Source organism: Acipenser ruthenus, chromosome 1 (assembly GCF_902713425.1).
Source record: "Acipenser ruthenus chromosome 1, fAciRut3.2 maternal haplotype, whole genome shotgun sequence".
Classification (NCBI taxonomy): Eukaryota; Metazoa; Chordata; class Actinopteri; order Acipenseriformes; family Acipenseridae; genus Acipenser; species Acipenser ruthenus.
Genome location: NC_081189.1, coordinates 29666743 through 29681851, shown reverse-complemented (window position 1 = coordinate 29681851; position 15109 = coordinate 29666743). Strand labels below are relative to the sequence as shown.

The 15109-nt window shown below is 35.8% G+C and overlaps 2 protein-coding genes across 3 annotated transcripts in view; one reads left to right on the top strand and one right to left on the bottom strand.

Annotated features, from left to right (window-relative positions):
• The window catches only part of LOC117420396 (sorting nexin-30), a 29555-nt gene extending 24326 nt beyond the window's left edge, over window positions 1–5229 (bottom strand). Inside the window, exon 1 of the mRNA XM_034033816.3 lies at window positions 4884–5229. Within this exon, the coding sequence (XP_033889707.3) occupies window positions 4884–5024 (141 nt within the window). The 5' untranslated portion in view covers window positions 5025–5229. The remainder of the gene's footprint in view (window positions 1–4883) is intronic.
• Window positions 5230–5541: 312 nt separating this feature from the next.
• Window positions 5542–15007, top strand: LOC131736981 (SOSS complex subunit C). Of its 2 annotated transcripts, none has more exons than XM_059023323.1 (5): window positions 5542–5689; window positions 7524–7588; window positions 12431–12524; window positions 13651–13741; window positions 14527–15007. In XM_059023323.1, the coding sequence occupies exons 2-5, from the start codon at window positions 7558–7560 to the stop codon at window positions 14620–14622; spliced, it is 312 nt and encodes a 103-aa protein (XP_058879306.1). In that variant the 5' UTR covers window positions 5542–5689; window positions 7524–7557; the 3' UTR covers window positions 14623–15007. The 2 variants fall into 2 exon arrangements, with proteins under 2 accessions (XP_058879306.1, XP_058879303.1); XM_059023320.1 differs by having other exon boundaries at window positions 5545–5689; window positions 7521–7588.
• Window positions 15008–15109: the final 102 nt, after the last annotated feature.

Here is a 15109-nt window from a genome sequence, read left to right as displayed (position 1 = left end):
TGCGTATTTAGTTGAAATGGAACATTGGATTACATTCAACTTTCTGTATTAAAGCTCTAGGTCTCCATGTGTGAATTCTCATATTGCAGCTCTGGTGCTGTCAGATCAAGGCCAGTTGTACTGGGAGACTCATAGCCACAGTGCTATGTCAGATACTGCAAAGGCCAACTGTACTAGAAGACGACTGTTTTTATAGACCCTGATTAACACCAACATTGAACTACCTTACCAAAGGTAACATTAGGTAGTCTGAGATTAGTACTAATCAAGGTATGTGAAACCAGACTTAAGCATTGTAGTATTCCCCCATTTGTGATGCATACTGAAACATGCGAAGAACCTTCATTAGCTCAAGTTTATGTGTACTGGTATAACATATTCTGGGGGTGCCTGGAAACTGTCCGTATGTCACACATTCTTTCAGAGAACATCTTGCCAAATTGTGAAAAAACGTATTTTGGCGATCTTATTTGGCTTGCTATAGATGATTTTAATACAAACCTGCAAAAGCAGTGAACTTTCCAAACAGCTAGGCTACATAATTGAACTTCCCAAATTGATTCATATTATAGAATTTGAGGCATTGTAACCTTGGAAACTACATCAGTGTGATGTATTGTGTACTGCTTACAGTATAATATGTACTTTGATTTCATGAATGCATTGTACTGTATGTCCTCTTTTCCTTCAAATAAATAATAATAATAATATATTTATTTTTATATAGCGTCTTTCATAGTGAACCAACACCACAAAGCGCTTTACAGAGTGACCTTCTGGTTACAAACCCTGGACTTTAACCACTGGACCGCACTGCCTCCAAAGTATGTACAGTACTGATATTGGCAAAACAAGATATCCCATACCAAAGTACGTTGAATATGGACAAATCACTGGGTTTAAGAAAGAAAGAAAGAAAAAAACCCCAAAAAAACCACATATATATGATTTACAGTAAGAACCAAACCCTGGAATAGAATCTAACAGGAGGTGTTCTGTATCCAAACTACAATCATGTTGTGGGTCAAAAATACTTACTGCCTTCAGAAACTTGTGAGCTGGTTTAATAAAACATGGTTTTATTCTGCACTGATCAGGGTTGTAGTAACTCGTCAATTTTTCAAAAACTTTGTTCACAGTTTTAACACACTGTTTATTCTGCCATCTATGTTGTGTAACTTTTATGCCAGCGCTCGGTATGTATTTATTAATTCTGCAACTATTATATGTTTGATGAATTCAGAATGAGTTATACCCATCAGTGTGCAGCACACCAGGTAGACATTGCTGTGTGCGATCTCTCAAATAAATGCTTTTTGAGTTTGTTGGTGCATCTATTTGTTCTAAAACAGCAAGTCTCGAGGCAAGCCTTTTCTTTAAACGCATCAATTTCTAGAATGGCAATAATTGTCCCTCGTAATTAGGGGGTGTTTTGTAATGGGTTGATTACTTTATTTTGTTATCAGTTTAGCTGGAGTGGCTACACAGACATCTGGAGGCTTAGGACTGAATTGCAGGTTAAAAAAAAGAAAAAGTTGTGAAAGGCGCAGGGCCCTGCTTATGAGATATTAGCAGTTGTAGATATGGATTTGCAAATTCATACAAAAGCTCAGCTCACAGGGATTACTATTGCTGATAATGTGTTACAATTAGCAGGGTAGACTGCAAAACAAACAACTCATGCAACATACAGTACCAGGTACACCTAAAGTGTAGTATCAGCAGCATCTTATATTTTAACATATGCAAAAATATAGGTCAAATGATAATTTCTCATGTTACTGATGGCTTTTGTAGTTATTTAATTTTTTTTTTTTATAACTCTAACTAAACTTATCTATAGGTTAAAAACGTTAATATAAATCCATATAATCTAATGATGGTTTGCTGACAAAAAAAAAAAAAAACTCAGGACATGACGTCACTGGGGAAATATACAAAATTGTCTGGCCACTTTATCTCATACAGTATACAACTAGAGACGCCTGTATACACCAAATTAGGAAGTGTTTGGATCCAAACAATAACATGACTGTGATTTACGTGGTAAGATTTACGGGGGGGGTGGGGGGGGGGGGTGAACAACAACAAACAAACAATGAACAGCACCCTTTCAAGCACATGGATTTCTACCTTGTGTAATAATGCCATCGCAGAAAAGAGTCCTGAAAAAAAGCAGGTGGTCTTACACAATCTACAAAAAAAAAAATCTGCAAAACGTGATCATTTTTTCAGGGAGCTCCATCCTCGCAGGCTTGAATCTAGGCTGCTGGTTGCCAGGCCAGTGGGGAGGTTTAATATCCTGGTCAGGGATCTTGTCGCCTCTTGGTGCACGGCTACCCCCTGTCTGCAAAGTGCTGAACTGCTCTCTGTGCGTCTCGATGACAGCCATGTTCCTCCGAACAGTGAACACGTCATCGGAAGAGATTGGAGGTGCTCAGTGTTAAAAAAAAAAAAAAAAAAAAAAAAGAGTAGCTGCTACCGGGGAGCACGGTCGGAGGAGCTGGTTATTAAGGCTATGAAACTAAAACTGTACAGTCAGCTGTCTGCCAAAAACTTATTTTCTGACCCTGTGGGCACAAGCCACCCTCATGCCAGGAAGCCAGCAGCCACACAGGTCAGTTCATACAATTAAAAATGTACAGATGCAGCTCTTTCAAAATTTTTTTAAAAAACAGCATTTCCTGAACACATACATTGTTATTATTAAGTTAAACTGTGTTGTTTCTTTCTGCAGCTAATAATTTGCTTTACATATGAAACGTTGCTTCAGAAAAAGCTGTGTTTTCTGTAGTTGTAGTTGAGGAGGACAGTGCTGATGTAAATACAATCGAAAACAAACTGACAACACCAGAGGGGATGCAAGAGGAAGAATTCTCAGCCGTGTCACCTTGGCGACCAGGACACTCTGCCTGAAACAGACAACGATGACGTAAGCATGCGTGCTGCGCTTGTAAGACTCCAATGTGCTACGGAGCTGCATCCGGATCTAGAGCCAAATTGAGATTTTTTTTTTTTTTTTTTAAAGCACTGAAAGTTTGCTGTCGATACTTGCTAAAAAAGGTCGTCCAGTTGAGCGTCACAGAGTTCTTCACTGGAAACAATTTGCACTAATGAAGTCTACCTGTTCCGTACATTCCTGCACTCACATTACTTTTTTGCACTTACTATTTATTACATTCATAGGTTTTAATACATCTTTTATTAGTGTAATGAGTGTCTTAATAAAGATTTAACCGCATACATGCTTGTTTGCTTTGTATGCTGTACTGGCGATTGGGGAACATTTTGAATGTCAGGTTATTGTGTGGAAGTTTATACCGTCCATCGCTTACTGCGGGTGAATCACTAACACAAACGCGCCTTTCTAAGCGTTGGCTTTCTCTTTATGTACATGGTGCATCTGAAGGGCGTGCTAGGAGGAGATGGTCGTGAAATGATGAAATGCTGCAATGTTGTTAAAATTTTTTTTTTATCTTAACTGATACAATAGTATTATCATTAATATTTTCATTTGTCTGTTTAGCATGAACATTAAGAGGAAGCAATCTATAAAATATTCCAGGACCAAAAACAAGTGCACATTTCAACATCTGCTGTGCCACTATCAAACAACAGCATCATTATGACACAACAATGCCACCTGCAATGTGCCACTATCACAACAAAGGCTCACTGTTGTAGCATAGTACAGTTCTCTCTGCAAAGCACCACAACTACAGTAGCTACCCCTAAAGTACATAATTCTGAAGGATACATTCTCATAACAAAAATAATGTCACCCTTATACTCTACCCAGTACACTTCCTGTTCCACATCATCCTGCTAACAAACAGATCCCTGTGGCATTCCACCAGCATGTCCTGTAGCACTATCTCCAGCTTCAATATATTCATTTAGTTACTACAGTACAGTATTGTATTTGAACCTTTTCAGTTAATCATGGAATGCTAATTTCTTGAAAAAACAAATGAGAAATGCACAAATCTGATTAATCCACATTTAATTGTGCCCTGATTCCTATTCAGAATTTGGCCTTAATGTACCTGACAGGGTTTACAGAAACTAGGACAAGTAGCAACAGCTAACACCCCAGAGTACTTAGATAAGGGTCAGCCTTTCCTTGTGCGTGATACTGGGGTACAGTACTTTATGTCTGGTACTTAATTTCATCTCACCACCAACACAGAGGTTTGGTGAAGGGATTCATATCATTATTATTTTGAAATTGCTGGTATGTTGTTCGGTTGACAGCAAATCTGGAACACCTACCAGTCTCTCATCTGTGACATACTGTAAAGCTTATAATTATATAAGATTATGAATCACACAAACTAAAAACAGTAGTACTCTCCAATTGTCATGTGTTTGTTTGTTAGAAACTCATACACGCTCCAACTACTACTACAGTAGCAATATGTGTGTAGAACTAAAAGTGTTTTCAATCTAACATAACTAAATAATTTACTGACCGAGATATAAAAAAAATATATAAAAAGTTAAACGTATTGAAGTTATGAATATGGTGTAAACTTCAACTGCAAAGCGCGACGTTGAATGTTTTCAACATTAGTATCGCATGTTATAATAAAATGCTTCTGACTCAGGCATTTTTAAAAAAAACTCATAATCTTTACCTATCGTTTAAACCTGACCACAGGTTAAATGTAATGTATTTTCTTGTATTAGTAAAAAGACGGTTTTGCCCAACATTTTATTTTACGCTTGAGAACTATATATAAAATCGTGTGTGCAGCACGACACCAAACAACCTACTTTACTTAACAATGAAAATTGGCTTTAACTAGTTTTCATTTTGAAATGTTCTTTCAGCAGGTATCACACTGTTATGTGCTGTATGGAATACGTCGGAAAGTGCTTACCTTGTCCCCTATGCTGCTGGTGTTCTGTAGCTCTGGGCTGGGTGTTGTGAGTGCTGCCTCCTCGCAGGAGAGAGGATGGCAGACATCATGAATGGATTTCTTCCCCGAAGACGGTAGCAATTTTGGTGTGCTAACACTCATTGTGCAAGCGACGGGGCAATGGGTCTCCACTGCTCGCTCCGATTTTCACTAAACGATTCGCTCTGTGCCTAGTACTGTTGATGTCACTCCTCCAGTGCCAAAACTAACCCAGCCTTTAGGGACTGTCAGCTGACTCGCACAGTGCGCAGCTCAGGAAGTGCTGAATTGAGCTACAGGAAACACCTGTGGACTGATGTGCAATGTTACCATCGGTCACTTGGCAGCGCTGCAGCCTTCCTTGTATCCAGTTACTGTACTGTAATATAAAAACTGCAATTATTATTAGGTGCTTAAATGATAGCATTTTATCAGAATGGCAACAAAATCACCAGTGAAACAGAATGCCACAATACAATAAGTAACTGAAACCAATAACACGATTGCGTGATTTTTCATGTTTTTGTCAGTGTTAATACAATTAAAATGTATCAAGCTCATTTTACTCGAGATGTAAGTTTAAATGTTAATTATATCTTTAAAATAAACAATGTGTCGATAACAGAATTCATAAATTGCTCTGCTTTTTTGCTCAACGTAGCAAATGTATCTCTATTCTCCGATTGGTTGGTTCTGCTTTTGCATCCTTCCTTCCTCCAGCTGTGGAAACGTCACCAGAGTGGGACGCATGCACCGGAATAAGACGAGAGTTACCGGTATTGTTTGAAGTATGGTGGTTTGTTTTGTATCTCAATATGTCTTTATTTTGAGGTTACTGTATATACATTTTTTTTAATTAAATGGGAATTAATAGGTTGCACAAAAAACAGCGTAGGAGAAATCAAATAGATTCATGCAGCGCTGGTAGTACACATGGTTGCATAGTACAGTGTACGAGCACAGTGTGGAGATGCTTTTGCTTTGAAACTTAAGTTAGGGTAGGTTAATCATGGGCTTAAAATCTCGACCTTGTAAGTCAGCCACTGTTTTTCATTGGATGTAAGATAAGAACATTTAATAACGTCTAGTTGGAGTTTTAATCAACTTGTACATTAAATAGTGACGCAAAACTTCAAACAAGACATGTAGGAAATTACTCTAACACAAGTGAGGGACTGTTCGACTCACACCACGGAGTGGGGCTGTTCTATCCTTAAATGTTCTTCACAAAAGCTTAATTAGGTACCTTATTAAGAAATAATAATACATTTTAAAAAAATGTCTGGTGCAGATCACATATCATTACAAAACTATAACCCCTCTGCCACATTCACACCAATGCCAGTGCAAGCCTATTAGGGGGGTAATTCGGATCAGGTGTGGAATAGCCACAATGGGCTTATTTTATTTGTTATAGAAGTTCCCTTTCTTTGAGACATTAACCAATGTGCACAGGAGAATTCACATTTCAATAATGCACACGAGATCTATGTACATGAGATCATATTTTATGTGAGGAATCTATTAGAAATTTTCTTGTATTTTAAAGTAATCAGGCACTTTTTTATTTGGAAGCTACAAGTTTTCATTCCCCAAGGTCTGTGATGATTCTAGTACAGCACAAGCAATCTCTCTTGACAGTAAAATATCTGATTTCATGATAGCTATCTCAAGCAATCAGGTGTTCTTCAACTGCATGATTTTTGTGATGATGGGTCTATTCTTATATGATGGTCTGAGTACAAAGAAAGCATGGCACTTTTAAAATCATTATTGTAAAATGTGTTTCTAACAGTAGTTATTGCACCAAATGTTAAAATGAGAAGTATCAAGACAATGTATTAAGAACTTGAAATAACAAGTTTACTTGTCCTTCTGCAACACACATTCTAATCCATATAAACTGTACTGTAATACATTGTAATTATTATATTCCAAGATCCTCACGAGGGGTTCTTGTATGAATTTGCAAATGTACAGCCTACAACTAATAAAAACACCCTAAACCATTTCAGCTAGCAAGTTTCACTGTTATAGAAACTCCTAGCAAATTCAATCTTCAAGTCATCCTTACAGTATTTTCAAGAATGTTTCTTTGACATGAACAAACCGGAACATACATTTTCTGTATCTTCATGTATAATTCATGTGTTGTGCAGCAATGTCCCCTTATTATACCAACCAATTTAAACATCTATTTTTACCAAATTGTTTCCGCACAAAGAGGTCAGTAACAGCCTGTAAATCAGACTTAGATTACAACATTCAATACAACATGTCACACTGACAAACACATTTTAATAAGCTATAGCACAGCACTAGTAAGTCACAAATTGGTGTGGAAACTTTGTTTCAATGCCAGTAGAAATTATTACTTAGTCTGTATCTTCCCTACCTTCAGCACTTTTTGATGACAAAAATGCATCACACATTCTGTAATGGAAATCTGCACTGGATTTTGTAATTAAAGCTTGCAAGATTTTCTTTTAAATGTTAAACTGGAATGCAAGTCTATATAATGTTGAAAAGAATGATGAAATATCATAAATCAGTCCAGATTTTTTTTCAGAACAGTTAGTGATAACTGTATCTATTCTAATACGTTCATATTTTTTGTAGCAGGCTAGAATCATCTACTTTCCTTCTAGTTAGGAAAATGGCATCTACCGGCAATCCTCCAGGTCAGGGTAAGTAAATCTCTTTACTTTGTTAAAACAAAGATTTAATCAAATAAAAATAAAAATAGTCTTTTCAAGGTAGTGGTGTCTTCAGTGTTGTGCTATGGCGGTCTTTTACCATATACATTATAAATGAGGAAAAGAAGCAAAACACCAGGGTGCCTGTGTGGCACAGAAGGGACTTCAAGTCCTAATGGCTTTCAGACATTTACATTAACCAGTATGTTACATGTTGTTGGAGAAATCTGGGCCCATTCTGTCTTGCATATTTCCTTCAGCTCAGACAGATTGGATGCAACTTTTTTTCAGATCAGGCCAAAGCATTTCTATTGGATTGAGATCTGGGGATTGCGAAGGCCATTTCAGAACATTTATTTTAATTTTCCTCAAGAATTCCAGAGTTGACTTAGCCATATGCTTTGGGTCATTGGTGTGTTGGAAGATAAACTGTCTGCTAATCAACCTATGAACAGATGGTATTATTGTACTTTGTAGAATATTTTGATACATGGAATTTCATTTGATCTTCAGTCACATACGTGTTTCCATTCCCTGAACTGCTAAAACACCCCCATATCATGGTTGAACCACCTCCATGTTTAACTGTACGGTTTTCTTTAATGAAGACTTTCCCTTTTTTCTCCAAACATACTGTGGTCAATTTTTGGGGAAAGTTATATTTTCGTCTACTTGAACCAGAGCATTTTGTTGACGAATGCTTCAAATTCCTGTTCATATTTCTAGGCACATTTCAGACTCTTTGTTTTCTGTGTTCAGGTGCCTTTGTAGAGTTTTTTCGTCCACTATTATGCCTGATGCTTCTAAATCTTTCTTTAAGTCCTTGGCTGTTAATCTTGGATTTTTTAGCTGCTCGGACGATTCTCCTACCTGCTGTACCTGTAATTTTCTTTGGATGTCCACTTCTTTCAAGCGTTTCAGTTGAATTTGTTCTGTGGTACTTCTTAATTATTGCTCTAATAGTGGGTTTTGTTTTTGCATATTTCTTTGATATTGTTCTGTAGCCATCTCCTTTGTTGTAGTTTGCTTCGATTTTTTTTTTTTTTTTCGCAAAAGTGAATCCAACTCCTTTGTCTTGACCATCATCTGCTGTTTTGCCAAAACTTTCTTCTTCAACAAATATTGAAAATAATTACCTCTTTTTCTGGTTAGTGCCTTTTTAATGCAGCTTAATTACTGTGCAATGGTTTTCAATCAATGCATATACAGTATTTTTAAATTAGTTCCATTACATAATGTAAAGGTGCAGTACTTTTGTGATGAACAAATATTAGAAGTTGCTTGTGTTTTTTTTAATATTTTATAAAGACAGTTTGTTAACCTGACAGAATTTGTGTATTTTGTTTTTTGTCATATTAATTGGTGGCTAATGTTCACTAAATGCTTCTAGTTAACATGATTTCTTGAATGATGTTATATTAGGGTGGCAATATTTCTGGAAACGTGTTTACTTCTATGGGTGAAGTAGGAGAGGGAAAGCACAGAAAGAAAGGAAGAAACCTTGGTAAAAGCATTTTTTGTTTTCTGTACTTAAGATTGTGTTCTAGTGTTCCATTAAGCCCAGCATATAACACCGCCCCCCCCCCCCCCCCCCCCCCCAAAAAAAAAAAAATATGAATCACTGAATGTGTGCACTGAAGAGCCAGTCGTAAGAACTCTGAAAACACACTTTAAAAATGAGTTACATTTACTAAGGTAAGCAACCCAATAATTGTGCTCTGATTTTGATCAACATAGGTCTTTTTTTTTCTTTAAATTCTGATTTTTCAAGGAAAATTTGACAAGTAGACATCATATTGTAATACCCTCTGTTAAAGCCCTAACAACGGTAGCCTATGTGTATAATAAATAGAATGGTCCAATTCCAACCACATCCTTAATCATTTAATTTAACCTTTGTTTTCTGGAAGAGAAACAAGTGAGAACCACAGCATCAATGGGTGGATGGTAATACAAACCCCCTGAAAAAGTATTGTCCCTTGCTGATATGCTATTACATTTTTTTTTTAATTAAGGTTAACATTCATATTAACCTTTCTGTTTTAAATTTATAATTAAAAAACAGACCAATGAATGCATGACAATGCTAAATATATCAAGCTTGTATTATTATTATTATTACTTTTTCTAATTAGATAGCACAATAGATAAGCAAGAACCGTCCGTATTGTTTTACTGTATCATTGGTTATTTTATTTTAAATGTTTTAGTGGTTGTAAAGATGAAAAAAGGTAGTCAGGTGTCAAGCAGTTATTTAATAGATGTAAATGTTACAATTAGCCCTTACTGTCTTCAGCATAAACAGATCAGCCCATACAAAAGACAATGAAAAAACACTGTTGGGCAGAGGGCAGTGGACCGTGAACAGTGAGCTGTTGTAATAATTAAAAGACCAATCCTAATGTTTAAATGTTTCAATGTTTAAAAATAACTGGTAAGGACAAACAGATTTGATTGTTTCTCTATTATTATTATTGCAATGCAACAGTTAAGATGGGAATACTATTAAAGCAGAGGCAGTAGGCCTTTAACTGAGAGGGGTACTTCAATAGAATCAAGGCAAGCGTGGGAAAGGTTCATTAAAGTATTTGTTCCTCGTAAATGTATTTTCTAATCGATGCTATTAGTTCAGTCCTGCACTTTCACATACAGTGACCCTATAATTATGCAAGTGTGCTTATCTACTGTATAGATTGAAGAGAAAGCAAAAAATGAAAATCTTTTAGCACTCCAATGACTTGGGGCTGTGCTTTTGGAAAGGGTATAATGTGAATGAACTTTTAACCCCTCTAAACCTGTTTAAAAAGGTTAATGGATTGCAAATCTGATTTAATTAATCAAAGTAGTCTTTAAAAAGCTCTTAACAAAACACAGTTCTATGAATAGGGCCCATTATTTGTGTATCTTCTGCAATAATAATGAGATTGATTCCGTTAATCTAAACAGAAGTGGAGTTAGATGGTATCCCTGCTATGTTGGTGGAAGCCAGCATTGAACAAATGCAGAATGCATTTCAGGAAATCTGTACACATTTTCATAGGTATACAACAATAAGCATTACTGTTAGTATATGCATATAGTATATTAATGCTTATAGTACAGTGTATTGTAGAGGAAATACTAACACACTGAGGTATCCATAATCGTATCAGCCTTTCTTGCTTTTTAAGTGCTAAGGTACAGTAACCTAGTGAGTGCAAATATACATGCCTCTTGGTTCCAGTATTACCGGATCTCCATTTTTTTTCTGTCTGCAATACAATTTCTGTGCTTCATGCTGATGTATGAACATTGTTTTTGTTTCTCTGCTCCTCCTTACTTGATTACTTTTTAACATTGTGTTTATTTACAATGTTAAACATTTCTGCAAGGTAATTGTCTCACTGTTGTTTATTTCCTGAGACGTGATTCTAATTTTGAATCCTTTCAAACATATTTCTGTCAATAGGTGAACATCTTATCCCTGGCGCATACAAACCTGAAAACCTTAAGAGCAACCATGTATTACACTTCATGTCTGAAAGCGAAATCCGGATGGAAGCTGTACCATTACTGTGTTCTTTACAGATGTAAAGGAGCGGTGCCCATTGAAAGAAAAATGACAAATAGGTTTTAACCTATAAATAGATTTCATTGCTATTCCTTTTATAAAGCACCAGACGCCTGTTTTGCAATGTCATCATAACTTTAGGAAGAGAAAATAGAAAAGCAACAGCGTCGTTGACTCTTTGTGGACTGTGAAAAGCCTACCCTTTTCAGATCGGCCTAATATGACAACTGTAGGGCTTGTATCAGTTCAAATATCCACCTAAAGTATACAGTATTATACCTTTCTAAAATGCTAAGGGTCTGACGATTATTAAGAAAATATGATGGTAAAGTATTACTGTTACCTTGTTTGAATGTTTCCTTTAGAAATGTACTCATAAATGTTATTTAGTGATCTCCAACCTAAAAACTGTAAAATTACCAGTGGTAGCCACAACCCTCAGTAGCAAGGATCAGAAATCATTTTATAAATACCGTGCATGGTTTAGTACGCATTCTTGGTTATATAGAGATATTTAGTATGTTTTTTCAGTAATTTGTACGGTTTGAAGCCATGGTTTATAGTAAACGACCATATCTACTGATATGCTGTGCTTGGGGCTTTAGTGAAATGCATTCAGGTGTCATCCCTGAAGTTTCGCCCATGGATGTTTCACTACAGTAAATATTTTGTTAATTTCTTTTTGAATTCATGTACATTTTGGGGGATTTAGTGTGTTTTTAGGTAAGTTCAGTGCTTCAGATTGCCAAATCTGAAAAAGCTATTTTTTATGTCCTCATCAGTCTTTTTTTTTTTTTTTTTAACAAAGTTGTTTTAAAACATGTTAGTTCTATTTTTGTGGTTGGTATAACATGATATTTCCTGTTGGTTCTTATTACAAAGATGTGTCCTCTCATTTAGATTTTGCTGACGTAATTATATTTAAATACATGTAAAAATGATTTTAAAAATCAATAAATATGTATAGTTCCACGTGATGTTGAAACGTAAAGCTGTATCCAAGCAATGTTACTGAGCACCCACTCAATGTTTCAACAATATTTATGAATTTTAGACAACATGTAAAACTGACATCTTGAATGAGACATTTTATGTAATTGCACTGGAGAAAACATGTGTATTTCAGAAATATAAGATACTGACTTCATATTTCTGGGTGACCTTGGCCTCCAACTTAAAAGGACAGCCATATTTGTCAAATTTAAAGAAGGTTACTAAAATGTGTTTTTTTTTTAATATATATATATATATATATATATATATATATATATATATATATACAGGTTTTCAAAATAAAAACCGAGTGGCTATCCTGGCAGAAATAGACAAAGAAAAGAAAAGGCTGCAGAACCAGTCAATGAATAACCCTGGAGCCAGGTACCAAAAAGCATGCATAGAAAATATACAAGCATTTACAAAACACAAACATCTTCAAATGAGGAACACATGTCATTTTTCACACCTACTAAATATTTAGTAAATTGGAAATTATTTAGTAAATTGGTATTATTGGCACACCAGTTTTAAAAAAAGTGTCTTATTACATATGATGTTAAACTATGTGTATACTAATTACTTGAAAGTGCACGCTGTATACGTTTGCTCTATTTGTTGATAACTTTGGACAACCCCTTTCAGTTTTATATATAGTCAGCACTCGCATATCAGAACCTATAAAATTTTGACTTCAGTGACGGTTAAACAAGTATGACACATATCTGATTATTTCATTTTGGTCCGTTCCAACGCTTGTCTGTTTTTTCAAGGAACACAAAAAATATGTCAAATACATAGCTGAAAGGACTGTGTTTTAAAATAAGTAGACTTCCATTTAGATGTACTGTAGTTGATTTTGTTGGTAGAGTACTATATGTTCAAGAGATAAAGTATTTTAATTCAGAACAGTATGCTTCTGAAAATATCAGTATTCAAATTGCAGAATACAGTGCTTGATAAGGCCCAAATGTCAACAATTTCCATAGATTTAAAAAAAAAATCTAAAACTGTTTAATGATTAACTTTTGCATTACCGTTCGCTTTGTTTTTGATGCATTTTCGTCATGTGAAATTGGAGGAAGTGCTGTGTAACTGCACAGTAGAGACTGATTTCGCCCAAAAAAAACACACATATAAACAAGTACACTTTAACATTGAAGAGATGGGCTTTGTATCAGAAAACTGGTGACGGAGTCAGAAATCGCATGTGACGGGTAAGTGCATTAATTTGTATAATGTATATAATGGGGATTGATTTTATTCTTATAAGGACGGTAAAACGCGACTGACGTGTATCTAGGTAACGGATATCCGAGTGCTGACTGTATACAATTTTAAAAACATGTATTTTAATATATATATTCAAGAAAGTCAGATTCTGTTTGACTCTCCCGTCGGACACCTTGTGAAAAATAAAATGAGTCCATTGATGCTGGGCTGTGGTTTATCATTAGCAATAATTCAGTGGTTTATACTATCTTCATACCTCCTTTTTTAATAATCACAGTATTCCTCTATCAAGACCTGCCCTGAACAAAGATTTTCGAGACCACGCTGAGCAGCAGCACATAGCAGCACAGCAGAAGGCAGCCCTGCAGGTGAGTTTCCAGATTACTCACTGTTAAAGCATATTCATGATTTTTAATGCAGCATACATTGATATGGTACAACCTGTAAATTCAGTTAATAGACATTGATGTCTCATCAGAAGGAGGTCACTTTGCAACAGAAAAGTGGCCCCTTACACCATGATGGGGAGTTGGGGAGAAAGAGTGCCTCACACTGAGCCATCTGTATCACTGTTTGCAGCACCTGATTTTCCTTGGAGGTCATCTTCCATGTACGAAGTTCTGACTCCAAGAAGTTTTCTGAATAATATATGATATAAATGTAAGACAAGCAAAAGAGAGCACTGTAAGGATTGTGGAGTGTAGATTGTGGAACAGCAGTGTGGAGTAGTGGTTAAGGCTCTGGACTCTTGACCCGAGAGTCGTGGGTTCAATCTCAGGTGGGTGATACTCTGCTGTACCCTTGAGCAAGGTACTTTACCTAGATTGCTCCAGTAAAAAAAAAAAAACACTGTATAAATGGGTAACTGTATGTAAAAATAATGTGATATCTTATAAACAATTGTAAGTCGCCCTGGATAAGGGCATCTGCTAAGAAATAAATAAATAATAATAATAATAATAATAATAATAATAATAATAATAATAAGGATCACTTGTGCTACTAAGAGAAAGTTCTTTGTTTTAAATTGTGAAATCTGAAACTACCTTAATATAACTTTGAAGCACCTGCACCGTACTTGGTGAAAAACCTTCTGGCAGGCTCAGCAAACTTACTTAGACTAATGTTGCCATGTTTTTGACTCTCTTTTCAGCATGCCCATGCACACTCGTCAGGCTTCTTCATAACTCAGGATTCTTCATTTGGAAATCTTATTCTTCCTGTCCTGCCACGACTTGACCCAGAATAAGGCGGTGTGTACTTGTTCCGAGATCTGAAGGAAAGACTCGGTCATACATTCCTTCTCGTATTGTGGAGGAAAAAAAATACAATTAAAACTTTCATTGCAATTCTTCAGAATCAGAATCCCCCCCCCCCAACAGTAAAATTTGACTGCTCCAGATATTTGTATCTTTCAAAGACGACCGTACAGAGCAATTTTGTAAAATGTTCAGCTTGGCTTAACTGGAAAGAACAACATTTGATAATGGAACATTACAAGCCTGTTATTTACCCATAATGACCATGTTTCAGATTTCTCTGCCTGGTGACTGTATGTTAGCTTTTCACAGTCAGTTTTCTGTGCACATTTTTATAATTTACATTTTTCAATAAAGTCTGAAAATGTGGTGTTACACTGTGTGCATTTATTATCTATTACAACAAAACAGAACACAAACATGGGACTTTTTCCACTCCAGTGCTTTGTCCGTATTTCAAATTCAGTTAGTCTATGT